This window comes from Pan troglodytes, chromosome 7, assembly GCF_028858775.2.
Source record: "Pan troglodytes isolate AG18354 chromosome 7, NHGRI_mPanTro3-v2.0_pri, whole genome shotgun sequence".
Classification (NCBI taxonomy): Eukaryota; Metazoa; Chordata; class Mammalia; order Primates; family Hominidae; genus Pan; species Pan troglodytes.
The window spans coordinates 130,267,566-130,293,894 of record NC_072405.2 but is presented as its reverse complement, the minus strand read 5'-3'; the positions used below and the strand labels follow the sequence as shown (position 1 = coordinate 130,293,894).

Here is a 26,329-nt window from a genome sequence, read left to right as displayed (position 1 = left end):
CAGCAGTGCAGCAAGGCTGAAACAGCTGAGAGTAATCATTGTTTATACTTGCATAAGGAGAGCCTGGGTCCCAGACAGGAATCCCAGCCCAAACCCCCTAGCCACCCAGCTGGGAGGGGGCTGATACTAGAAACTCACCCAAGGTTGACACAAGGGTCAGGGCTAGAAAAAAGGTCTGTGATGGAAAGAGAATGGAAACAATTCACTACTTAAAGGAGAGCCTCTCAACTTTTGGTCCCCTTGTCTCCTCAGCCCCCGCCTCCCATTGACGAGTATGATCTAGCTCATGTTCATCAGGAACTGGAACTTAATACCACAGCACTCTTTGACCAGGAGAGAGATGAAGCATATTAGAATCTGAAGTTTGAACTCTCTGTTCCACCCAGGAGACTGAGAAACCTGATATGCTCTTCTAGCGAGCCTGAGACCTCATCCTACAGGCCCCACTGGAAATGACCACTTAAACCCTGCTGAGGATTTAAATGACCAGATAAGGCCAAGCTGAGCACTCAGTAGGAGCACACTTTCAATATACCTCAACTGCATAGAGATCTTGTGCTTGCGTTTTAAGACTTCTGTGTGCTGTTGTAAAAGATCATGCTTGGGCAAAGTGAGGACCTCATACTGCAGGGGACACTGGGTGACGAGCTGTCAGGACTGAGGCAGGGGTGGGTAGGAACACAGGCTTCAGAAGCAAGCATAGGTTGTACCTCGAGAAGCAGTTTATATACAATGGACAAAGATTCTACTAATGTCAAGAAGGAAAGAAATATTCATAGGTATGACACTGTTTACAAAAGAAAAACCTCAAATGGGCATGGTGGTTCATGCCTGTAATCCCAGAACTTTGGGAGGCTGAGGTGGGAGGATCACTTGACCCCAGGAGTTCAAGATCAGCCTGGGCAATATAGCAAGACCCCATCTTTAAATTAAAAAAAAAAGAAAGAAACCTCTCGTCTGTGTGCATAACACTCTTCTTTCAAAATATTACATAAGATAAGGCATCCTGTATTCCTTTCATACTTTCTGAAAAGTTAAGGCTTGATGCCGTTATAGGTACATTTTCCTTTAACCTAAACCAATACTTTATTGTGTGCCAATGTCTTGGCCCTCTATCAAGCAACCTGTTCCTTTCTATTTACATTACAACAGCATTCTGGCTGTGTCTATTCTTCCTCCTGCATTGGATTCAGCTATAATAGAAAGTAACACAGGGCCAAAGCATATGAGAGAGCACAGTGGGAAAATGCCCAGAAAGTCTAAATTCGGAAAGTAAAAAATTAGATTAGATTACAGCTGCTGCTAAGATTACATTTGAAATGTTAAATATTGAAAGTAGATTGAGAAAATACTCTACCCAGCTTTTTTTTTTCTGTTCAAAGTTGAACACTTAGGAGCTAAGAATGATTACACCAGTTGCAAATGCCTCAACGTCTTCATCTAAAAAAAACAGAGACATGGTCATGTGCAGTGGCTCATGCCTGTAATTCCAATACTTTGGGAGGCTAGGGCGGGCGGATCACTTGAGGTCAGGAGTTTGAGACCAGCCTGGCCAACATGGCGAAACCCCGTCTCTACCAAAAGTACAAAAAAATTAGCTGGGTGTGGTGGCATGTGCCTGTAATTCTAGCTACTTGGGAAGCTGAGGCAGGAGAATCGCTACAACCCGGGAGGCGGAGGTTGCAGTGAGCCAAGATTGCACCCCTGCACTCCAGCCTGGGTAACAGAGTAAGACTCCATCTAATAAAAAATGGCATAAAATTTAAAAAGAGAGATAACAGTATCAAGTGCATTGATTGCTTGTGAAGATTAAATGAGTTAATAGCAGTAAAGAACAGCCTGCCAAGCACTCTTTTTCCTGTGGAAACAGGGCTTGCTTTTTCTTTTTTCTTTGCAGGGTGTGCGGGGGGAGGGTGGAACAACTACCCCCATTCTCCCACTTGGTGAATCTGTCAGTCAAAGGGTCCCCACCCAGGGTCAAGAGGTGAGCCTGTGACCCGACCCAGCCAATAAGGGTCCTCTCTAGAACATTAGCATCTGGAGACGGCAACTGCATATGCAGAAAACAGAGCTGATTCACCTGGCCATAGGTGGCTGGAAGGGATTACTTTTTAGTCACTAGTTCCTGGTTCCTGGATCCCCAGAGCTGCTTCAGTTTCTCTTCTTCAGGTAGCCTTGTTTTCAACATTTCCTTTAACTATCAGCTGGCTCTGCCATATATTTAAAGGAAGTGATGATTGGAGCTGCTTCTATTCAAAGAAAGCTTGCTGGTATAAACACCAGTATTGTGCCCAGCAAAGGCCAAGTCCTCAGTAAGTGGTCACTTTTGTCACTTGTTCATTCAATACATTTTTGCTGATACGATATATATATATATCATATTTTTTGCTGATACGATATATACATATCGTATTTTTTGCTGATACAACATATATATGCGCCAAACCAGTAGGAATACAGAAATGAACAAAACAACTTCTCTATCCTTAAAACATTTACTCTCTAGTTAGGGGTAAAGAAAGGCTAAGACACAGGGGCCATCTGTAAAGAAGTCTCCTCCGTTTCTTCTTCTTGACTTGAAAGTCCTCTTGGCAAGAAGTTAGCAAATGCAAATCAGAGAGCATGAGTAGGGGGCTGGGAGTGGTGGCTCATGCCTGCAATCCCAGCATTTTGGGAGGGCCAGGCAGGTGGATTGCCTGAGGTCAGGAGTTCAAGACCAGCCTGGCCAATATGGTGAAACCCCGTCTCTATTAAGAAATACAAAAATTAGCCCAGTGTGGTGGCACACACCTGTAATCCCAGCTACTCAGGAGGCTGAGGCAGGAGAATCACTTGAACCCAGCACAATCTTGGTTCACTGCACTCCAGCCTGGGCAACAAAGCGAGACTCCATCTCAAAAAAAAAAAAGAAAAAAAAACGGAGCAGGCATGAGTAGGAGAGCAGGAGAGCCACGATAGAGAGGAAGGGCAGGTGGGCAAGCAAGGCTAGGTTGGCACTGATAGACGCTCCCCTGGACCAAGCTTCAGTCAGGCTCCTTTAAGCCCTCTTTTCTACTGGGCCTCCACCTTGCTGCTCCCTTCCCCTCCCCTCCACCCCCCATCCTGCTGTCTTGGCTTACCCAGCCCAGTTTTAGCAAATAACCCTGATAAGTCAGTATACTGAAAATCCCTCACCCTTGATACCCAATCAAGTTTGTTATCTCCACCTTTGATTTCTAAGTCCTTGGCCTGTCTTGAGCAAGAATCTCTCTGCCCTAAGTCTCCTATTTAGTAATTTTCCATCCACTGACCGACCCCGCACTGTGCTCCTTGACTCTAAATCCCTACTTGTCCCTATATTTTAAGTTGAGCCCAATCTGTCTCCCCTATTGCAATACCCCTATTGTAATTATCTTAAACAAAGTTTTCCTTACTTTTCTAACAAGTGTCAATAATTTTTTTCTTAATGCCATATAGCCTTGAGAAAGTTGCAATTGATGGGGCTCAGGACATGCCACCCCGAAATATGGCTACCTGGCATAAGGATTGTTTGGTACTGGTTATTTTGAGAAGCTGCAGACACAGCAGTAGCTCCAAAAAGTTGTCCTTTCAGAAATGTACATCTGTAAAGGAAATGTCCTTTTGTCCTTTTTAAAATTTTTTTTTTTTTTTAGAGATGGGATTTTGCTATGTTGCCCAAGCTGGTCTCAAACTCCTGGGCTCCAGCAGTCCTCCCGCCTTGGCCTCTAAAAGTGTTAGGATTACAAGTGTGAGCCACCATGCAGAGCTAGGAAATGCCCCTCTGTAAAGATCTCTCCCTCTCTGCACCAGGAACAGAAAGAAAATTAAGTCACTAGAGACTCGTAATAAACAAAGAAGGTGTTGACCTAAATCTGCATAACAAACCATACATTTGTATAAGGTGCTTTTTCTGACCCTCTGGTTTTAACTGGGTTACATCTTTTTTTCTTTGTTTCAGGGAATAATGGTATTTAAGCCTGAAGTCTGAACTACCCATCCCCCCACCTTTTTTTTTTTGAGGCAGAGTCTTGCTCTGTCGCCCAGGCTGGAGTGCAATGGCACGATCTCGGCTCACTGCAACCTCTGCCTGCTGAGCTCAAGCAATTCTTGTGCCTCAGCCTCCCAAGTAACTGGGATTACAGGCACACACCATCAAGCCTGCCTAATTTTTGTATTTTTAGTAGAGACGGGGTTTCACCATGTCAGCCAGGCTAGTCTAGAACTCTTGGCCTCAAGTGATTCACTCGCCTCAGCCTCCCAAAGTGCTGGGATTACAGGTGTGAGCCACCACGCCTGGCCTGAACTACTCTTTTGAGATCTATCCTAGAGATTTACTCATTTCTCTGGATTTTCACCCATATTTACAGAGGGCATACATATTAAACTTCTGTTCATTTTTCTCTTGTTAGTCCATCCTTTGTTACAGCAGGTCTCAATTAAGAACTCATGAAAAGTAAAGAAAAAATTATTTTTCCTCCTCGGTGTAATCTTGCCTTTAGCCTCAATCATCAGTACCTTCTTTCTCTTTTTTTTTTTTTTTAAAGAGACAAGATCTCACTATGTTTCCCAGGCTGGTCCCGAACTCCTGTCCTCAAGCAATCCTCCCCGCTCAGCTTCCCAAAGTGCTGAGATTACAGGCATGAGCCACCACACCCAGTTAGTACCTTCTTTTTCTTCCTTCCCTCTCCTCTTCCCCTTTTTCCCCTTTCCTTTCCAGCTGGGCTATTCCAGGCTTAGGCTGATCTCTATCAATTATCTTAATTATTGGAGAGATGCAGTTAATTTCTGTCTGGATGTGGCCTCTAGCTTCCTTTGCTGCAGATCCCAAATTCTCTCTTCATGGCCAGCAGAGCAAATGTCTCTGCTACTGTCTTCCACTGAAGGATGAGATAATCATAGCTACTCTCAAGCAACTGGGAGGATTAAAAAGATAATGTATGTAAAACTGCTTTGTATATGGCACAGTATGATATATGTTTAAAACAAAAGAAAAAGAAAGAGGGCTTAGCGTTGAAATTGTTGAAGTGCTCTGACTAAAGTTCTAAAACAGGAAATTATCCACCCAGACACAGCAGCGGTAGCCTGGTAGGCCAGGGTCAGCTGCTGCAGCTGTGAGCAATTTACCCACATGATTATCTGGTTTCCATCTCCCTCCATTTAAGGCTGCTAAAATAGCTGGATGGCAACTAAGGGAGTTGGGAAAGATAACTTATGTGAGTAAAGAAGTGTGTTCAGGCCCTTTGCAGTGGCTCACACCTGTAATCCTGGCACTTTGGGAGGCCAAGGCTGGAGGATCGCTTGAGCCCAGAAGTTCAAGACTAACCTGGGCAACTTGGCAACAACCCCCGTCTCTATGAAAAATTAAAAAATTAGCCGGGTCGTGGTGGTGAGCACTTGTAGTCCTGGCTACTCAGGAGCTGAGGTGGGAGGACTGCTTTAGCCTGGGAGGTCAAGCCTGCAGTGAGCCATGATCATGTCATTGCACTCCAGCCTGGTCAACAGAGCAAAACCCTGTTTCAAAAAAAGAAAAGAGTCCAGGTGCAGTGGCTCATGCCTGTAATCTCAACACTTTGGGAGGCTGAGGTGGGCAGATCACCTGAGGTCGGGAGTTCGAGACCAGCCTGACCAACATGGAGAAACACTGTCTCTACTAAAAATACAAAATTAGCCGGGTGTGGTGGCTCATGCCTGTAATCCCAGCTACTCAGGAGGCTGAGGCAGGAGAATTGCTTGAACCTGGGAGGCGAAGGTTGTGGTAAGCCGAGATCACACCATTGCACTCCAGCCTGGGCAACAAGAGCGAAACTCCGTCTCAAAAAAAAAAAAGGTATTCATCCCATTTCCCATTTGCAAATGTTACCCAAAAATCTCAAGGTCCCTGGTCATTGTTTGGAGGAAGAGAATATTGTAGATTTCAGAGGTTAATAATCTTTATAGTATAAATATCTGCCAGGCTATGTCGGCTGATTCAGCTGATGCAATAGAACTTGAGAATTTTTTTCTAGTGGGGCCTGCAGTTAGCATCTCATCTTCTTTAGCGGTTAAGAGTGCAGGCTCTGAAGCTAGACTGTCTTGATTTGAATCTTGAATCTACCACTCACTAGCTCTCTAGCTCTCATCTTCAGCACATTACTTTTTTTTTTTGAGACAGAGTCTTACTCTGTCACAAAGGCTGGAGTGCAGTGGCATGATCTCGGCTCACTGCAACCTCTGCCTCCTTGGTTCCAGCAATTTTCCTGCCTCAGCCTCCCAAGTAGCTGGGACTACCAGCACATGCTACCACACCTGGCCAATTTTTGTATTTTTGGTAGAGACAGAGTTTCACTATGTTGCTTAAGCAGGTCTTGAACTCCTGACCTCAAGTGATCCGTCTGCCTCAGCCTCCCAAAGTGCTGGGATTACAGGCCTGAGCCACAATGCCCAGCCTTCAGCATGTTACTTAACCTCATCTCAAAAACGAGAATGATTATGATACCTAACTGACAGGGAAATACATACGTGAATAGAGTTCTTAGAACAGTGGCTGGGATATAGTAAGAGCTCTATACATTTCACCTATTATTTAGAGTAGATCAGATCATGTACAAGAGCTAGCATTTGAGGGCCATAAGAGGTAGATGCTGTGTTAAAAGCTTTTGCCAAGTGCAATCACTTAATTCTCCCAACAATTCTGTGCAGGAAAGAGTTACCATAGCAGCCCCAATACAGAAGGGCCGGCTTATGGGGCTGGCCCATGGCTAGCACCTGGGAACTTGGCTTTTGGAAGGTTCCCAAGTCACTAACTGATAAGGACCTTGCCCACCTGGTGCACTGAATTGTGTTGTATCGGCCTGCCTAGACTGTACAAACAGTGTGATTTATGGAGAATACTTGCTTTCCTTCTGAGAGTCTGCAATGCTGCTGGTTGTGGCTGGCTAAGCAAGCAGAGTGTACCTATGAGAAAAGCCCCCAGTAAAAATCTTTGGCTCTGCACCTCAACATGGGTATTAGGACTCAGAAACAGACACCCCAAAATATGGCACTTTGATATGCTGAACTGAAGAAAACTCTACGATGTCTCCGACCTTCTCCCCTGCTTCTGCCCCTCAGTCCTCTGTGTCCCCCAAAGCACTGGATAAAGGTCTCTGAAGTTCCTTACCTGCCTAAGTCTGGACCTGCCAAAGAAGAAAACAATTTACCTCTGGTTCCTTCCCTGAGTTTTCATTAATTGAACTCATATGACAGGAAGAAAGACTGAAGTCTGTGGACAAACCTGGTCAGACTTTTGCCAGGTCTGCTCTGCTGACCCAATGGACTTAGTAGCAGGCCCTTGTATATTCTTCAAGCCTACTGAATCCTCCTAAAAATCAATCACACTTCCCCATCTCCCTTTCCTCTAAGAAGTAGGATAGATAGCCTCTGTACCCCACTGGAATATTAGGTAATCACTGTGGTTCTCCTGGTGTACACACTAATAAATTGGTTTGCCTTTTCTCCAATTAATCTGTCTTTTGTGAGTTGATTTTTCAGCCAACCTTCTTTTTTTTTTTTTTTGAAACGGAGTCTCGCTCTGTTGCCCAGGCTGGAGCGGTGGCGCAATCTCCGCTCACTACAAGCTCCGCCTCCCAGGTTCACACCATTATCCTGCCTCTGCCTCCCGAGTAGCTGGGACTGCAAAGCGCCCGCCACCATGCCCGGCTAAGATTTTTTGTATTTTTAGTAGAGACGGGGTTTCACCGTGTTAGCCAGGATGGTCTCGATCTCCCGACCTTGTGATCCGCCTGCCTCGGCCTCCCAGAATGCTGGGATTTCAGGCGTGAGCCACTGTGCCCGGCCGATTTTTCAGCCAACCTTCAGACGGCAAAGGGGATGTTTTCCCTTGGCCCCTACGAGGGCTCCCCTGGTGGAGATATTGCACACGTGTTACTGCATTTCACGGCTAGAGAAGGGAGTCCCTTCAAGAAGGAAGAACATAGGAAACTGTGCCTGGATTTCTCCACACTCCACCCGATGTGCCCTTTTCTCTTGCTGACCCTGCTGTGTATCCTTTCACTGTAATAAATCTTAGCCACGAACACAACTACACGTTGAACCCTTCTAGTACACACTGAACTTGTGGATGTTCATAGGTCTCTGAAAAAACAAACTCTCAAAGGTCTATCATGTAACTCTAATTTTATAGTTTCAAAATCCGAGGAATGGGAAAGTTACAAGATGCAGACGCGGCCACTTAGTAGGTGAAAAAGCCGCATCTAAATCCAGTCTGTCTCCTTCCAAAGACTGTGCTCATTCCATCATGCCAGGCAGCCATACCCAGTCACATACATCCCAGACCAAGGCAAGCTTCTTTGTAAGACACAACACCTAGTAGCTACAGGGTAGCTCTGCAACTTGAGAAAATCTCTTAAAGGATTTGAAGACCAGATTTCTTCACTGTAAATCTGCAATAATAATACTAATGCCACAAAATTGCTGTGAGGATTTAATAAGTACAACATACAAAGCATATGTGTGAAGCACACACATATTAAATATACAGTATATTAAGATCTATAAAGTAGCCTAATGCCTTTATAGATGGTACACATCTATAAATTAAAAAGCTAGACAAATATGTATAGATGTGGTCAACATACAGACATTTGTATAAATATGTACATATACATGCATATATATGTATCCACATAAATACACATGCATGTTAATTATTCATCTAACAATTTCTGCCTTGAGTAAAGGGCACCAGTCACCATTCATAGATGAAGCTAGTTAGGATTTCACAGGTAAGCCTGATTTTTACACTTACTGGTTTCAAAATAGGGAACCACTTTTATCCAGAAACCTTCTGCTCAAAGCCTAAAGGCTGACTTTCCTTAATGTTTAACCTATGAAATTAATTATTAGCCAGACAATTAAAAGCTTTGCTCAAGACACTAACTGGTACTTACCATGAGCTCTAACATACACAGGTATGGTGGCCATATTTTCATAACTCCAAGTTACAACCTGTGACCTAGCAATGAATTACTGTGCTGGGAAACTGAAACTCCCTCAGAAACCCCAGTTGCTATGTAGAATATTCAGTACTCCTACAGTCACGGAAAGCATACTTCTGTGGTTAAGATTTATTATCGGCCAGGCACGATGGCTCACGCCTGTAATCCCAGAACTTTGGGAGGCCAAGGTGGGTGGATCACCTGAGGTCAGGAGTTCGAGACCTGCCTGACTGACATGGTGAAACCCTCTGTCTACTAAAAATACAAAAAATTAGCCAAGCATGGTGGCACATGCCTATAATCCCAGCTACTCGGGAGGCTGAGGCAAGAGAATTGCTTGAACCTGGGAGGTGGAGGTTGCAGTGAGCCAAGATCGCACCATTGCACTCCAGCCTGGGCAACAAGAGCAAAACTCCATCTCAAAAAAAAAAAAAAAAAAAAAAAAGATTTATTATCAAAAATGCATTTGTTTTATCCTTTACATTGTACCTTTATGGTGTTTCTGTTTATAGCATTACAAAGTTACACTGTAATTGAATCATAATTACTTATCCCTTGGAAATCATTTAGAAACCATTCACAGCATCCTCTATCTTCTTTCTAAAGCCAAGGATATACAGTGTGGGTCAGTACATCATAGTATAAGAGGCTGGTTTTCTCCTAGAAGTTGGTATCATCTGACTTTTTTTTTTTTTGAGATGGAGTCTTGCTGTGTCGCCCAGGCTGGAGTGTAGTGGCGTGATCTTGGCTCACTGCAACCTCCGCCTCCAGGGTTCAAGCGATTCTCACTGCCTCAGCCTCCCAAGTAGCTGGGATTACAGGCATCCACCACGACTCCCGGCTAATTTTTGTTTTTATAGTAGAGACGGGGTTTCACAATGTTGGCCAGCTCGCTGAGCCACCATGCCCAGCCTCATCTTACTTTTTCTCTGTAGAGCAAAGATATGAAAGAACCAACTGTAACCCAAACCTACCATTTTTCACTGGGGAAAACCCCAGTCAACCCACCCAACTCCAAGGTCACACTTACTAGCAGTAATATCCATTTGGACATTACTACCTGAGTGGCCTCAGACAAGTGATTTATCCTATTGGTGCCTTCACCTCCTGATTTGTAAAATGGAGATAATAAAAATACTGGCCCTATAGTATTGTACATCTAAACATTTGTTAAGAAGGGAGCTCTCAGGCCAGGCATGGTGGCTTATGCCTGTAATCCCAGTACTTTGGGAGACCGGGGCAGGCGGATCACTTGAGGTCAGGAGTTCGAGACCCACCTGGCCAACATGGTGAAATCCTGTTTCTACTAAAAATACAAAAATCAGCTGAGCGTGGTGGTGCACAGCTACTGGGGAGGCTGAGGCAGGAGAATCCCTTGAACCTGGGAAGTGGAGGTGGCAGTGAGCCGAGATCTGCCACTGCATGATCAGAGCAGTAACTGTCCCAAAAAATAATAATAATAATAAAAGAAGGTAGCTCTCATATTAATGTTCTTATCACAATACATTTTTTTAAAAAAGAATATCTACCTCATAGAGTTTATTTATTAATAAGTTAATAAGGGTAAAAGGATTAGCACAGTGCCTGGCTTATAGTATAAAATAAATAAATAAATGAAATAGATAGCACATCTTCTACTGTTCTCTAATTGCTTCTATAACCATCTCATAGTCCTGACAATACTATGAACGGCTTAAGGTCAGGGATCACACCAGCACTGTGCTTCCCTGTCCATCTTCCTTTCCTCAGTGAACTTAAACCAGAGCTAGACATGTTAGGCCACCAACAGACAGCTGTGAGTCCAACTGTGGCAGAACTGCACAGGAGAAAGCAGCCTGGAATACAGTGTCACTCACTCTAAGCAATGCCTCTAGATCCATGGCTTCCAAAATATTTGACTCCAATACACAGTAACAAATAATTTTTAGGTTGTAACTCAATATACACCTGCATATGTCCCTATGTTTTATAGCGTATGTCTAAATGAAATAAAAGTACTGTAAAACAATACTTACTCTTTTTTTGGGGGGGGGGGGGACGAAGTCTTGCTCTGCCACCCAGGTTGGAATACAGTGGCACAATCTCGGCTCACTGCAACCTCCACCTCCAGGGTTCAAGCGATTCTCTTGCCTCAGCCTCCTGAGTAGCTGGGACTACAGGCACACACCACCACACCCAGCTAATGTTTTGTATTTTTAGTAGAGATGGGGGTTTCACCATGTTGGCCAGGCTGGTCTCGAACTCCTGACCTCAGGTGATCCACCAGCCTCAGCCTCCCAAAGTGCTGGGATTACATAAAATCTTAAAATATTACTCTAACTTTCCCTCTGCCTTTCTGTGTAAAAACAGGCCATAAAGAAATTATCTGACCTACGCTGGTTAACTGTAGGTCATAAGACTCCCATTCCAAGCCGGGCATGGTGGCTCACACTTGTAATCCCAGCACTTTGGAAGGCTGAGGCAGATGGATCACCTGAGGTGAAGACTGTAAGACCAGCCTGGCCAACATGGTGAAACCCCATCTCTACTAAAAAATACAAAAATTAGCTGGGTGTTGTGGTGCACGTCTGTAATCTCAGCGACTCGGAAGGCTAAGGCAGGAGCATCACCTGAACCTGGGAGGCGGAAGTTGCAGTGAGCCAAGATCATGCTACTGCACTCCAGCCTGGGTGACAAAGAGAGACTCAATCTCAAAAAAACAAAACAAAACAAAACAAAAAAGACTTCCATTCCAGAAAGGGTCCTGCCCTACACCCAGGAGGAATGAATGCTGCAGAGAGGCCAAAAAGAATCTATACAGACAGGCCTTGTTGGGCTGCTCTACTCAGTCTATTAACTTTAGATCATACCCTTTTTGTCCAATCATATTTCTACATAACTGTCCATACTTTGTTGAACATACGCATAACAATGGATGATTTTCCCTGTATCTCTGGCTTTTCATTCTGAAGGCTGCCATACATGTTAATAAATTTGTATGCCTTTTCTCCTATTAATCTGCCTCTTGGGCCCAGCACGGTTGTTCACGCCTGTAATCCCAGCTCTTCGGGAGGCCAAGGTGGGTGGATCACTTGAGGCCAGTAGTTAGAGGCCAGCCTGGCCAACATGGCAAATCCCTCCCCTAAAAATACAAAAATTAGTGCGCCTGTAATCCCATTGTAATTCCAGCTACTCAGGAGGCTGAGGCATGAGAATCACTTGAACCTGGGAGGTGGAGGTTGCAGTGAGCTGAGATGGTGCCTTTGCAGTCCAGCCTGGGTGACGGAAGGAGACTCTGCCTTAAACAAAACAAAACAAATCTGCCTCTTGTCAGTGATTTTCAGCAAACCTTCAGAGGGCAAAGGGGAAAGTGTTCTCTTGGTCCTTACATGTATAACCTACGCACATCCTTTTGTATACTTCAAATCATTTCTAGATTACTTCCTGAGTAGCTGGGATTACAGACGTGCACCACAACACCCAGGTAATTTTTGTATTTTTCAGTAGAGATGGGGTTTCACCATGTTGGCCAGGCTGGTCTTGAACTCCTCACCTCAGGTGATCCACCCACCTCAGCCTCCCAAAGTGCTGGGATGACAAGTGTGAGCCACCGTGCCCGACTTGGAATGGGAGTCTCATGATCTACAGTTAACCAACGTAGGTCAGATACAATGTAAAATACCCGATACAATGTAAACACTCTGTAAGTAGTTGTTACATTGTACTGTTTAGGGAATAATGATGAAAAAATGTCTATGCGTGTGTAGTTCAGATAACTTTTTTCCAAAGATTTTAAATTCATGGTTGGTTAAATACACAGATGCAGAACCCACAGATACAAAGGGCTGACTAAAACACTTCTTAACCAGTAACTTACATTGCATCATTATGATTTGGCCCTAAACGGAAAGTGATACTTTTATGAAGTCTCTTTGGCTTAACTCTTCACTGTGGCAGCTTACATCATGGTTCAGGAAATGTTTATTCTCTAACAACCAACCTTCTGGGAGGCATCCACTTCCCAACTCCATATTATACTTGACTTCATGACTTGCTTTAGCCAGTTAGATACAAAGTTGTGATGTTACATCACATCCAAGCAGCAGCTTTTGGAGGCGCTATAAGAACCTGCCTGTCCTCTTTAGCATGTGCAATAATTTATTAAAAATAACACATCACAGACAGTGGATATTCCTTTAGTCTGTGTCCCAGAATGGAAAGGCGTGGAGCACAGACCTGAACTTGACCCCCAACTTGGAGACAAGCTGAACATAAGCAGAGGTGCAGCTGACTTACAGATTCATGAGTGAGAAATAAGTACTTGTTGTAAGACACAAGATTTGGGGCTGGCTGTTTGTTCCTGCAGCAAAAGCTGCCCAATATGCTCACCATGCTGGATGATGCCATGCTCCATAAGCCGGTGGCAAAGCTGCTCTGCCTCTTTCCTTGTGGTGGCCTCACCTTCCTGAACCAGCCAGTCCAGGAATTCAGATGCCATGAAGGTGCGCTCATACTTGACCCCTTCCTCCTCCCTGGGCTGCAGGAGTGTGTTTTCAGGGCTCATCAGCCTGGGAAGAAAAAAAGGGAAAAGAAAAATAAACCTATACGAAAGGAAAACAGCTCATTTGAAATCATAGATTTCCATGAAGTACTACAGCAAAGTTGTCAGACAGACAGATGCAGCTGTCAGGTGCCACCACACATGTAATTTCTTTTTACTTTTTTTTTTTTTTTTTTTTTTGAGACAGAGTTTCGCTCTTGTTGCCCAGGCTGGAAGTGCAATGGCGTGATCTTGGCTCACTGCAACCTCCGCCTCCTGGGTTCAAGCAATTCTTCTACCTTGACCTCCCGAATAGCTGGGATTACAGGCATGTGTCACCACACCCAGCTAATTTTGTATTTTTAGTAGCGACAGGTTTTCTCCATGTTGGTCAGGCTGGTCTTGAACTCCCAACCTCAGGTGATCCACCCTTCTCGGCCTCCCAAAGTGCTGGGATTACAAGCCCAGCGTACCACACATGTAATTTCTAATTGCTTCAGAAGCAAACAAGATGCATTTTCTCCTAGTAATTTCAAAAAAAAAATTGGAAATGCAATCCAAAACTCTACGATTAGCAGACTGCATTCAAGTTAGCAATCTTGAAAAGAGGTTACAATTTCATGTTCTACTCTACCATTCTGAAAAAGCTAGTATTTCTTTCCTAATTGCATTATTTCACTTCTGTGCTAAGAAGACTAGTGCTGTGAACTGAGTGTGTCCTCGCTAATTTTTTTTTTTTTTTTTGAGACGGGGTTTCACTCTTGTTGCCCAGGCTGGAGTGCAATGGTGTGACCTTGGCTCACTGCAACCTCCACCTCCTGGGTTCAAGCGATTCTCCTGCCTTGGCCTCCAGAGTAGCTGGGATTACAGGCACATGCCACTACACCTGGCTAATTTTTGTATTTTTACTAGAGACGGGGTTTCACCATATTGTCCAGGCTGGTCTCAAACTCCTGACCTCCTGATCCGCCCATCTTGGCCTCCCAAAGTGCCAAGATTACCAGCGTGAGCCACCGTGCTCAGCGGTCCCCGCTAATTACATATGGTGAATCTCTAGTCGCTAATGTGATGACATTTGCAGGTGGCACATTTGGGAGGTAGTTAGGTTACAAGGCTGGAGCCATCATGATGGCATTAGTGCCCTTATGAAAAGAGACAAAAGGGAGCTTGCTCTCTTTCTTTCTCTCTGCTGTTGCCACGTGAGAACATAGCCAGAAGACAGCCATCTGCAAACCAAGAAGCAGGATCAAACCAAGAAGCAGCCACCTGCAAACCAAGAAGCAGGTGTCACTGGATCACTGGCACCTTGATCTTGGACCTCCCACACAAATGTTTGTTGTTTAAGCTACTCAGCCTGTGGTATATTTTGTTACAGTAGCCTGAACCAAGACGACTACATAGGTGACTCTTTTGAAATCCTCCCATACCCACATAGCTTGCTTCTCACACCTGTCTTCCCAGGCATTCCTCAACTCTGGATTCCATTTTCACATCTCCAAAATAGCTCCAACTGGGCCTATAAGTGTTCTCCTATGCATCAATATATGATGCAATGTAACACAAATGTCAGTCCTTATTCTGGTTGACATTAATACCAGTATATGGGGCCGGGATTGGTAGCTCACACCTGTAATCCCAGCACCTTGGGAAGCCGAGGCTGGTGGATCACTTGAGGTCAGGGGTTTGAGATTAGCCTGGGCAACATGGCGAAACCCCATCTCTACTAAAAATACAAAAAAATTAGCCAGACACATTGGCACATGCCTGTAGTACCAGCTACTCAGGAGGCGGAGGCAGGAGAGTTGCTTGACCCAGAGGCAGAGGTTGCAGTGAGCCGAGTTCGCACAACTGCACTCCAGCCTGAGTGACAGAGGGAGACTCCCTCTCAAAAACAAAAACAAAAAACAAAAAAACCCAATAGTAGAAGGTACTGACCACTGCCCTTGGCTAGGGGGACATCAATCACACTCTATTGGTTTTCGACCTGCCCTCTGCTCCTACCTCTTACTCAGCTACCCTTGTGTTGGCTTATCTGCATCTCTCTGGACTTTAAAGGCTGGAATTCCTTGAGATTCAGTCCCTACATACCTCTTTTCTCATTCCATAGTCTCTCTAGTGAGCTCCTCCATTTCCCTGTCTTCGATTACTATCCACATTCCAGATTCCCAGATTTATATTCCCAGACCAGGCCTATACTCCCAACCCTACAGCTTTGCATCCACATAGATTTCTCAAAGCCACCTCAAAATCAACAACCCCAAGACTGAGCTCACGTTCTTCCTTCCAAACCCGGTCCTGTGCCAGTCAATGCTTACAATGTCCAGCCAGAAAATGAGGCATTGTCCTTGGCCCCTCTCTCTTCCTCACCCCCTGCCCAGTCATCAACACGAACTGTGAACTTGAACTCCTAAATCTCTCTCATGTATGTCTAAGCCTTCCCATCTCAGGCACTGCCACTACCTTAGTCTAAAATACCAATACTTTAACCTAGACAACTACAGTGTTTTCTTAATTGACTATACTATGCATCCACTCTTATTCTCAACCCAACCTTGGACCCCTAAGTCTACACATAGCTATTAAATTATCTTTTAAAAATTCAAACCTGATAATGTCCTTCCCCTGTTGAAAATACACTTCAATAGCTTCTCATTGCTTTTAGGATAAAGACCAAAATTCTTCACATAGCCTATAAAGTATGCGTGATCCTGCCCTCTTTCAGTTCCTCAAACATACCATGCCCCATCTACCACAGGCCTTTGAATTTGCCATCCCCATGGCTAGAATGCTCTCCCTCTCTTCTCCCCACCACACCCTCCCATGCCTACTTGACTTCTTGTTTTGCATCTCGGTTATGGTCAGGTCTCAATTAGACCATCTCATTGCTCCCTGTACAGTTTCTGTGATTATCAGATTAAAGACAGATCAATTATAGGCTCCAAGAAGGTTGAGTCCATGTTTGTCCATAAAACTTTGGGGTTTTTTGTTTTTGTTTTGTTTTGTTTGAGACAGAGTCTTGCTCTGTCACCCAGGCTGGAGTGCAGTGGTGCAATCTCAGCTCACTGCAACCTCCACCTCCCAAGTTCAGGTGATTCTCCTGCCTCAGCCTCCCAAGTAGCTGGAACTACGGGCATGCACCACCATGTCCAGCTACTTCTTTTTTTTTTTGTATTTTTAGTAGAGATGGGTTTTCACCATGTTGGCCATGCTGGTCTCAAACTCCTGACCTCAAGTGATCTGCTGGCCTCGGCCTCTCAAAGTGCTGGGATTACAGGGGTGAGCTACCACACCTGGCCCATAAAACTTCGTTAAATTAAAAATTGAACCATATAAAATGTCACAGTTATTGTGTCATCTTCCTCTGTAAAATTATTCCTGATGAGTTCCTGTCTTCCATATGAAAGTCTGGCTGTCTCTTTTAAAAACCTTCATTTCCTTTGAAACTAACAATAATATACAATACAAATTGAACTATTTCATTCTAGAGTAGGAAGAAACCTTGGAGATCATTGTAGTCCAAACCCTCTTTATTCACATGAGAAAAATGTAGTTCCCATTCAAATGAGAAAAATGGAACTGCCGCTTTCAGTGTGATGGGAAGGAAACTTGCTCAAGGTCATGCAAACACTCACTCTATACCTATCAATCATTGCATTTGGAGGTAATTAAGCCCTGTACCTGAATGCCATATGATGTTTATTTTCAATGCTTTTAGACTCAGAGCCCAACCATGCTGTAGAAAGAACACTGGACAAGGAATTCAAAGATTTAAGTTTATCCCAGTGAGTCACTTAGTAGCTTTGAGATGTAAGTCAAGCCACTTTTTTTTTTTTTTTTTGATACAGAGTTTCGCTCTTGTTGCCCAGGCTGGAGTGCAATGACGCAATCTCAGCTGACCGCAACCTCTGCCTCCCGGGTTCAAGCGATTCTCCTGCCTCAGCCTCCCAAGTAGCTGGGATAACAGGCATGCACCACCACACCCGGCTAATTTTGTGTTTTTCATAGAGACGGGGTTTCTCCATGCTCGTCAGGCTGGTCTCGAACTCCCAACCTCAGGTGATCCACCCGCCTCAGCCTCCCAAAGGGCGGGGATTACAGACGTGATCCACTGTGCCCAGCCACTTTTCTTTTATTCAGCCTTGTTTTTCTCAAGAATATAATGGTAAGAAAGAACACTGGACTATGCATTCAAAGATTTAAGTTTATCCCAGTGAGTCACTTAATAACTTTGAGATGTAAGGCAAGCCACTTTTCTTTCTTTCTTTTCTTTTTTTTTTTTTTTTTTGAGATGGAGTTTCACTCTTGTCACCCAGGCTGGAGCGCAATGGTGCAATCTCAGTGCAACCTCCGCCTCCCGGATTCAGGCAATTATCCTGCCTTAGCCTCCCAAGTAGCTGGGATTACAGGCACGTGCCACCAAGCCCAGCTAATTTTTGTATTTTTAGTGGAGACGGGGTTTCATCATGTTGGCCAGGCTGGTCTTAAACTCCTGACCTCAGGTGATCCGCCAGCCTCAGCCTTCCAACGTGCTGGGAGCCACTTTTCTTTTATTCAACCTTGTTTTTCTTAAGACTATAATGGTATCCTTACCCAGCTCTTGTGAAAATCATGAGTGTGAATGAAACAACTTTGTAATAAGAAATAATGTACAGTGTACATAAAGTGTTATGCTATGTAAGTAATCATTGTACCTACATTGGGGCAAGATGAATTTCTGCCTTCATAGCTATGAACTGATGAAAATGGAGATTCCTTTAAGGTCCCTTCTCTCTTCCTAGAAGAATGATTAGAGTTCTATTTGAAATCCATGGAAGGGATTCAGGATTAGAAATTAGGTGCCTGGGACCCAAACACAGCTCTGCTACAAACTAGTCATGTACCTTCTCACTGTCTCCCAAACTCATATTAAATGAGGAAGATAATACCTGTTCCACTTCCTTCACTAAATTGTTGTTATCATCAAAAATCTTGGGGGCAAGTGAAGTTCTAAGTATATGAATGTATACTGTTTTTTTGTTTTTGTTTTTGTTTTTTTTTTTTGAGAGGGAGTCTCACCCTGTTACCCAGGCTGGAGTGCCTTGGCATGATCTCGGCTCTCTGCAACCTCTGCCTTGCAGGTTCAAGCAATTCTCCTGCCTCAGCCTCCTGAGTTGCTGGGATTACAGGCGTGTGCCACCATGTCTAATTTTTGTATCTTTAGTAGAAATGACGTTTCACCATGTTGGCTAGGCTGGTCTCGAACTTCTGACCTCGTGATCTGCCCACCTCAGCCTCCCAAAGTGCTGGGATTACGGGTGTGAGCCACTGCGCCTGGCCCATGAATGTACACCCTTATTAAGAGTATAAGAGTATACAAGGTATAAGCATCTAATAGAACTCATTAAAGACCTTCTCATTCAGCATGTAACAGAAGTCACTTAAAAATCTTATTTAGAGGCCAAGCACAGAGGTTCACACCTGTAATCCCAGCATTTTGAGGCCAAGGAGGGTGGATTACTTGAGGTCATGAGTTTAAGACCAGCCTGGCCAACACAGTGAAACCCCATCTCTACTAAAAATACAAAAATTGGTTGGGTGTGGTGGTGCATGCCTGTAATCCCAGCTACTGTGGTAGGAGGCTGAGGCAGGAGAATCACTTGAACCTGGCAGGCAGAGGTTGCAGTGAACTGAGATCGCACCACTGTACTCCAGCCTGGGCGACAGAGCAAGACTCCGTTTCAAAAAAAAAAAAAATTTAGATCTTTTCCCAAATCAAACCTCTTCTGCACTTTAATCCATGCTTAGAAATAGCCAACAGGTGGCCAAGCGCAGTGGCTCATGCCTGCAATCCCAGCACTTTGGGAGGCCGAGGCAGGTGGATCACAAGGTCAGGAAATCGAGACCATCCTGGCTAACACGGTGAAACCCTGTCTCTACTAAATTTACAAAAATTAGCTGGGCGTGGTGGTGGGCGCCTGTAGTCCCATCTGCTGAGGAGGCTGAGGCAGGAGAATGGCGTGAGCCCGGGAGGCGGAGCTTGCAGTGAGCCGAGATGGCGCCACTTCCCTCCAGCCTGGGTGACAGAGCGAGATTCTGTCTCAAAAAAAAAAAAAGAAAGAAAGAAAGAAAGAAAGAAAGAAAGAAAGAAAGAAAGAAAGAAAGAAAGAAAGAGAAATAGCCAACAGGCAACAGGCTTCTTTCCCAAAGTTAGTAACAGCAGAGTTGGTATAAGCGATATGAATTTTATTTAATATAATAATGGACAACCCCTTCTTAGAAGGTGGTAAGGACAACTGTCACACGTATGTCAACGCAAGTGACAGAAACATAAAAACACTCTCTAGGAAACTGTATGCAAAGATGGACACAGTAGTTCCTCATGTGTCTTCCAGTGTGACTTCATTGCTTCTCCCATCCAAATGCTGAGTCCATTTCAATTTCCCTTGAACTTGGGCTAGCTTTGTGACTTGCTCTGACCAACGGGATGCAGTGAAAGTGAGGCTATTCTTCTTCTTCTTCTTTTTTTTTTTTCTTTGAGACAGAGTCTCGATCTGTCACCCAGGCTGGAGTACGGTGACGTGATCTCGGCTCACTGCAACCTCTGCCTCCTGGGTTCATGCTATTCCCCTGCCTCAGCCTCCTGAGCAGCTAGGATTACAGGTGCATGCCACCACACCTGGCTAATTTTTGTATTTTTAGTAGAGATGGGATTTTACCGTGTTGTTCAGGCTGGTCTCAAACTCCTGACCTCAAGTGATTCACCCTCGGCCTCCCAAAGTGCTGGGATTACAGGTGTGAGCCACCATGCCCGGCCATGTTATGCAACTTCTAAGGTGATGAACTTGGCCTAGCTTTGTGACTGGCTTTGACCAACAGGATGCAATGAAAGTGACATTATGCAACTTCTAAGGTGAGGCTTTAAGAGGCCTTACAACTTCCACCTTTGCCCCTTGGAATGCCCTCCTGAAATCACCATGAAAGGGGGCAGGTCTAGCTTATTAGAGGGGAAGAGGCCACAGGAGGAGGACCAGGTTGTCCAAGCAACAGCAAGCACCAGCTCTCAGACATGTGAATGAGGGCATCCTGGACCTTCCAGCCCAGCTGACCCTTCAGCAAGCAGATGAATGTGCCCAGATTAAACCAATAGAGTAACCACCACGCAAACCATGGAATCAGAAGAAATAACACATCATTGTTGTTTTAGACTGCTAAATCTTAGTATGACTTGTTTTGTAGGAATAGATAGCTGGAACACATTTGTATGAATAAGCAGTGGCAAAGATACATGAAACCACACACACTGAGGCATGTTACATAGCTCGGAAAGTCACAACAGAATGACGGATGAACACTGAAGTTCCAGGGAATAAACTGAATAGAATAAAGCCACATGGAATGATGACAAGAATCTAGAAAAGAAAATAGAGGCCGGGAGCGGGGGCTCACGCCTGTAAAATCCCAGCACTTTGGGAGGCCAAGGTGGGCGAATCACTTGAGGTCAGGAGTTCAAGACCATCCTGGCCAACATGGTGAAACCCTGTCTTTACTAAAAATACAAAAATTAGCCGGGCATGGTGGCGCATGCCTATAATTCCAGCTACATGGGAGGCTGAGGCAGGAGCATCGCTTGAACCCAGGAGGCGGAGGTTGCAGTGAGCCAAGATTGCACCATTGCACTCCAGCCTGGGCGACAGAGCAAGACTCTGTCTGAAAAAAAAAAAAAAAAGAAAGAAAGAAAGAAAAAAAAAAAAAATAGAAGGACCCATGTGCATGCCCAGGCAAGAAATACCACCATTCCTTCATTTCTTTTGACCCTCAAATAAGCTGTCCTGGAGGACAAAATGGAAGAAAAACTAGCGTCCTCAGTTTTCTGGTTTTAGATATCACTTTCTCTAAGAAATCTGCAATTCCTACAAATCTGGACCATGTACCATTTCTAAGGTCCCTCTCGAAGCCTAGGGGAATTACTTGCTCACTTGATTAGAAGCTTTTTGAGACCAGAGTCCCTGTCTCTGTGGTTCACAGTTTTTTCCTAGCACAGTAGGTTTTCAAAAAGCTAAGTGAATAAATTAAATTTAATTATATGCATTCTCCTGCTATACATCATTATCCAAGTATATACTAAAAACAACCCCAAGCTGGGTGCAGTTGCTCACTCCCACCTGCAATCCCAGCACTTTGGGAGGCTAAGGCAGGAAGATCCCTTGAGCCCAGGAGTTCAAAGTTGCAGTGAGCTATGATTGTGCCACTGCACTCCAGCCTGGATGACACAGCAAGACCCTGTCTCTGGCCAGGGACAGTGAATCATGCCTGTAATCCCAGCACTTTGGGAGGCCAAGGCAGGTAGATCACCTGAGATCAGGAGTTCAAGATCAGCCTGACCAACAGGGTGAAACCCCGTCTCTACTAAAAACACAAAAAAATTAGCTGGGTGTGGTGGTGGGTGCCTATAATCCCAGCTGCTTGGGAGGCTGAGGCAGGAGAATCACTTGAACCCAGGAGGCAGAGGTTACAGTGAGCTGAGATTGTGACATTGCACTTCAGCCTGGGTGACAGAATGAGACTTCATCTAAAAAAAAAAAAAAAACACTGTCTCTTAAAAAAAAAAAAAAGGAGACCTGTGTGGAGATAATCAAGAGACTTTGGCACTATTGATAGTCTCCATTTAAGACACAGACACAGACTCCTGGCCTTTATCCCTGTTTCTGACCACTCTGTCCCTTCCAGTTCGGTGATTTTCCTTTCAGGGAATGGGGAGGGCCAGTGGATGGGGTTAACTTGTGTCATTTCTTGTAACTAGAAACATGACCTGCCAGCCCTCTAGAGCTCCTACCAAGTATCTGGTGGCCTCTGGACAAGTGACTGGTTAGCTGCTTCTGCCAGTGTGAGCTTTAGGACTGAGGCCAGCTGGCATGCCTGCCTGGATTGGATCAACTTGCCATTTACAACATGCTCCACCAGCCTTAGCGCTTCTTTATTTCATTTCCCCTTATAATCAACTAATGTCCCCATCCAGGTTCTTATTTTGAAGACCATGCCTTTCGTGGGATTTTATTTTAGGATCAATATGTAGTCACAATGTTAAAGCAAGAGTTTGACTTACTACTTGTTGCAATTATTTTTTGCCATATGACAAGCTACTCCCAAACTTGGTGGCTTAAAATAACCATCATTTAATTATATGTTACTATTGTATGCATTGTCTGGGGTTCACCTGGGCAGTTCCTCTATGACTCTAGCTTGGGATCACTCACAATTGCATGCAGATGATGGCCAGAAGTGGATCGTTGGCTCTGCGGTACCCCTCAAAATAGCCTCTCTCCAGTAAGGAAGTCTGGACCTGGTGATGCGGGGCTCAAGAAAGAGGAAGCAGATGCTGCCAAGATGACTTCTTCTCCTTCTCTTCTCCCGCACCCTCCCCTTCCTTCCTCTTCCAGCTTTACTCAGAGATAATTCACATACCATACAATTAACCTATTTAACACATACAATTCAGTGGTTTTTAATATATACCTCATGCCTTATATAAAAATTATGTCAGCAGGGTGCAGTGGCTCACACCTGTAATCCCAGCACTTTGGGAGGCCAAGGTGGGTGGATCACCTGAGGTCGAGAGTTCGAGACCAACCTGACCAACATGGAGAAAACCCATCTCTACCCAAAATACAAAATTAGCTGGGCGTGGTGGCACATGCCTGTAATCCCAGCTACTTGGGAGGCTGAGGCAGGAGAATCGCTTGAACTCAGGAGGCAGAGGTTGTGGTGAGCCCAGATCACACCATTGCACTCCAGCCTGGGCAATAACAGCGAAACTTTGACTCAAAAAAAAAAAAAAAAAAAAAGAAAGGAAAAAAATTATGTCAAAATGGATTATGGAACTAAACATTAAGAGCTAAAATTATAAAACTCCTATGTTTGAAAGAAAACGTAAGTAGCAAGTTTCCATAGGCTTGGATTAGGCATGTTTTCTTAGATAGGAGGCCAAAAGCACAAGCAGCATAACAGAGAAATAGACAAATTGGACTATTTCAAAATTAAAAACTTTTGTGCTACAAACAATACCATCAAGAACAGAATGGGAGAAAATATTTGCAAAGTCTATGTCTAATAACAGATTGGCATCCAGAACATAATAACTCTTAAAATTCAATCATAGAGGCCGGGTGCAGTGGCTCATGCCTGTAATCCCAGCACTTTGGGAGGCCGAGGTGGTTAGATCACCTGAGGTTGGAAGTTCAAGACCATCCTGGCCAACATGGCAAATCCCTGTCTCTACTAAAATACAAAATTAGCCAAGTGTGGTGGGGGGCACCTGTAATCCCAGCTACTCAAGAGGCTGAGGCAGGAGAATCGCTTGAACCCAGGAGACGGAGGTTCCAGTGAGCCAAGATTGTGCCACTGCACTCCAGTCTGGGCAACAGAGCAAGACTGTCTCAAAACACACACACACACACACACACACACACACACACACACACCAATATTTGCCTGCTGCAAGCACTCACCAGGTTTTGCTTGTGCATGTGAGCTGATTTCCACCTTTCCTGGATCTATATCTGACTCAGATTTCCCAGAGGCATATTAACCTAGAGGGAAGGCAGCACTACAATAGAAGGAACTACTACATTTAGGGGCCAGTGCAAGAATAGAAATAAGCTGATAGCGATCTCCTTGTACACTGGGAAAAAAAATTCAAAAGAGCTGAGGAGGCCCTATGTAACCTGGGAATAGATGTGAATGATGTACAGGAGCAAAAGCCAGGGAGGGAGACAAAATGGCCTGTGGGGCTTAGGTCAAAAAGATGCTTCATAATTTAGAAAGAGAGTTTTAAAAAACAAGTCGTGTTAATATGATCAATTAATTTTAAAAGCAAAACAGACTGGGCATGCTGGCTCACACCTTAATCCCAGCAGTTTGGGAGGCCAAGGTGGGAGGATTACTTGAGCCCAGGAATTCAAGACCAACCTGGGCAATATGGCAAAACCCCATCTCAAGAAAAAATACCAAAAGATTAGTTGGGTGTAGTGGCACATGCCTGTAGTCTTAGCTGCTCAGGAGGCTGAGGTGGGAGGATCACTTGAGCCCAGGAGTTTGAGGCTGCAGTGAGCTGTGATTGCACCACTGTGCTCCAGTCTGGATGACAGAGTGAGACCCTGTCTCCAAAAAAAAAAAAAAAAGTTAATTATTCATTCACCCAAATAATAAAACCATTGTCTTGGCCAGGCATGCTGGCTCATGCCTGTAATCACAACACTTTGGGAGGCCAAGGTGGGTGGATCACCTGAGGTCAGGAGCTTGAGACCAGCCTGGCCAACATGGTGAAACCCCATCTCTACTAAAAATACAAAAAATTAGCCGGGCGTGGTGGTGGGCACCTGTAATCTCAGATACTCGGGAGGTTGAGGCAGGAGAATTGCTTGAACCGGGGAGGTGGAGGTTGCAGTGAGCCAAGATCGTGCCACTGAACTCCAGCCTGGGTGACAGAGTGAGAATCTGTCTTAAGAAAAAAAAAAAAAAAAAAAAAAGAAGCTATCTGACCTATCTTGTTTGACTGTAGGTCATAAGAACCCCATTCCAGAGAGGGTCTTACCCCACACTCAGAAGGAATGCATGCTCAGAAAGGCCAAGAAGAATCTAGATAGACGGGCTTTACTGGGTTTCCCCACTGAGTCTATTAACCGTAGATCATACCCTTTTTGTCCAATCATATTTCTTTTTTTTTTTTTTTTTGAGACAGTCTTGCTCTGTCACCCAGGCTGGAGTGCAGTGGCACAATCTTGGCTTACTGCAACCTCCACCTCCTGGGTTCAAGTGATTAAGTGATTCTCGTGCCTCAGCCCCCCAAGTAGCTAGGATTATAGGCGTGTGCCACCATGCCCAGCTAATTTTTGTATTTTCAGTAGAGACGGGGTTTCACCATGTTGGCCAGGCTGGTCTCAAACTCCTGACCTCAAGTGATCCTCCTGCCTCAGCCTCCCAAAGTACTGGGATTACAGGCGTGAGCCACCACGTCCGGCCTCCAGTCATATTTCTACACAACTCTTCATAATTTCTTGAACCCTAGCATAAAAATGGACAATTTCCCCTGTATCTTTGGGTCTTCATTTTAAAGGTTCCTATGTCACATAAAACTATCCATAAATATATATGCCTTTTCTCCCTTGGCCCCAACAGCAAGAAAGGGAAAGTTTTCCCTTGGCCTTGACAGCAAGAAAGTATTAATTAGGGAGAAATGCTCACATGAGCATTGATATTTTTAAGTACTATGCTATTGTCTATAGAGCACATGTTACATAGCTAAATTGATATAATTTTCATAATAATTTGGTTTGGAACTAATAAACAGCTGCTCAGTTAATATTTATGAGTAAAACTACTGCATACTGGAAAAGGTGAGGAACAAGGGAAGAAACAGTACTTTATAGTCTGACAACGAGGATCTTCTACCCTCCTTCACCAGCCTTCATATCAGACACTGAATAGAACATACTCAGTCTCACCTTGGTTCCTTACTCATGGTGTTCCCTCACTTCTTCCCATTTTCACTTCCCTGAAGAAATTGAAACTACACGTCCTTTGCAGGGACATGGATGAAGCTGGAAGCCATCATCCCCAGCAAACTAACACAGGAACAGAAAACCAAACCCACATGTTCTCACTCATCAGTGGGAACTGAACAATGAGAACACATGGACACGGCCCAGGGGGAACAACACATACTGGGCCCAGTAGCGGTGGGAGGGCATGGTGCATGCAGGGCTTAATACCTAGGTGCCAGCAAACCACCATGGCACACTATTACCTATGTAACAAACCTGCACGTTCTGCACATGTATCTTGGAACTTTAGGGGCTCC

General features: G+C 44.5%; 1 protein-coding gene across 1 annotated transcript in view; it reads right to left on the bottom strand.

The window, feature by feature from the left end:
* The window catches only part of DEPTOR (DEP domain containing MTOR interacting protein), a 182,746-nt gene that overhangs the window by 77,129 nt on the left and 79,288 nt on the right, over positions 1-26,329 (bottom strand). Inside the window, exon 4 of the mRNA XM_519926.8 lies at positions 13,344-13,522. Within this exon, the coding sequence (XP_519926.3) occupies positions 13,344-13,522 (179 nt within the window). The remainder of the gene's footprint in view (positions 1-13,343; positions 13,523-26,329) is intronic.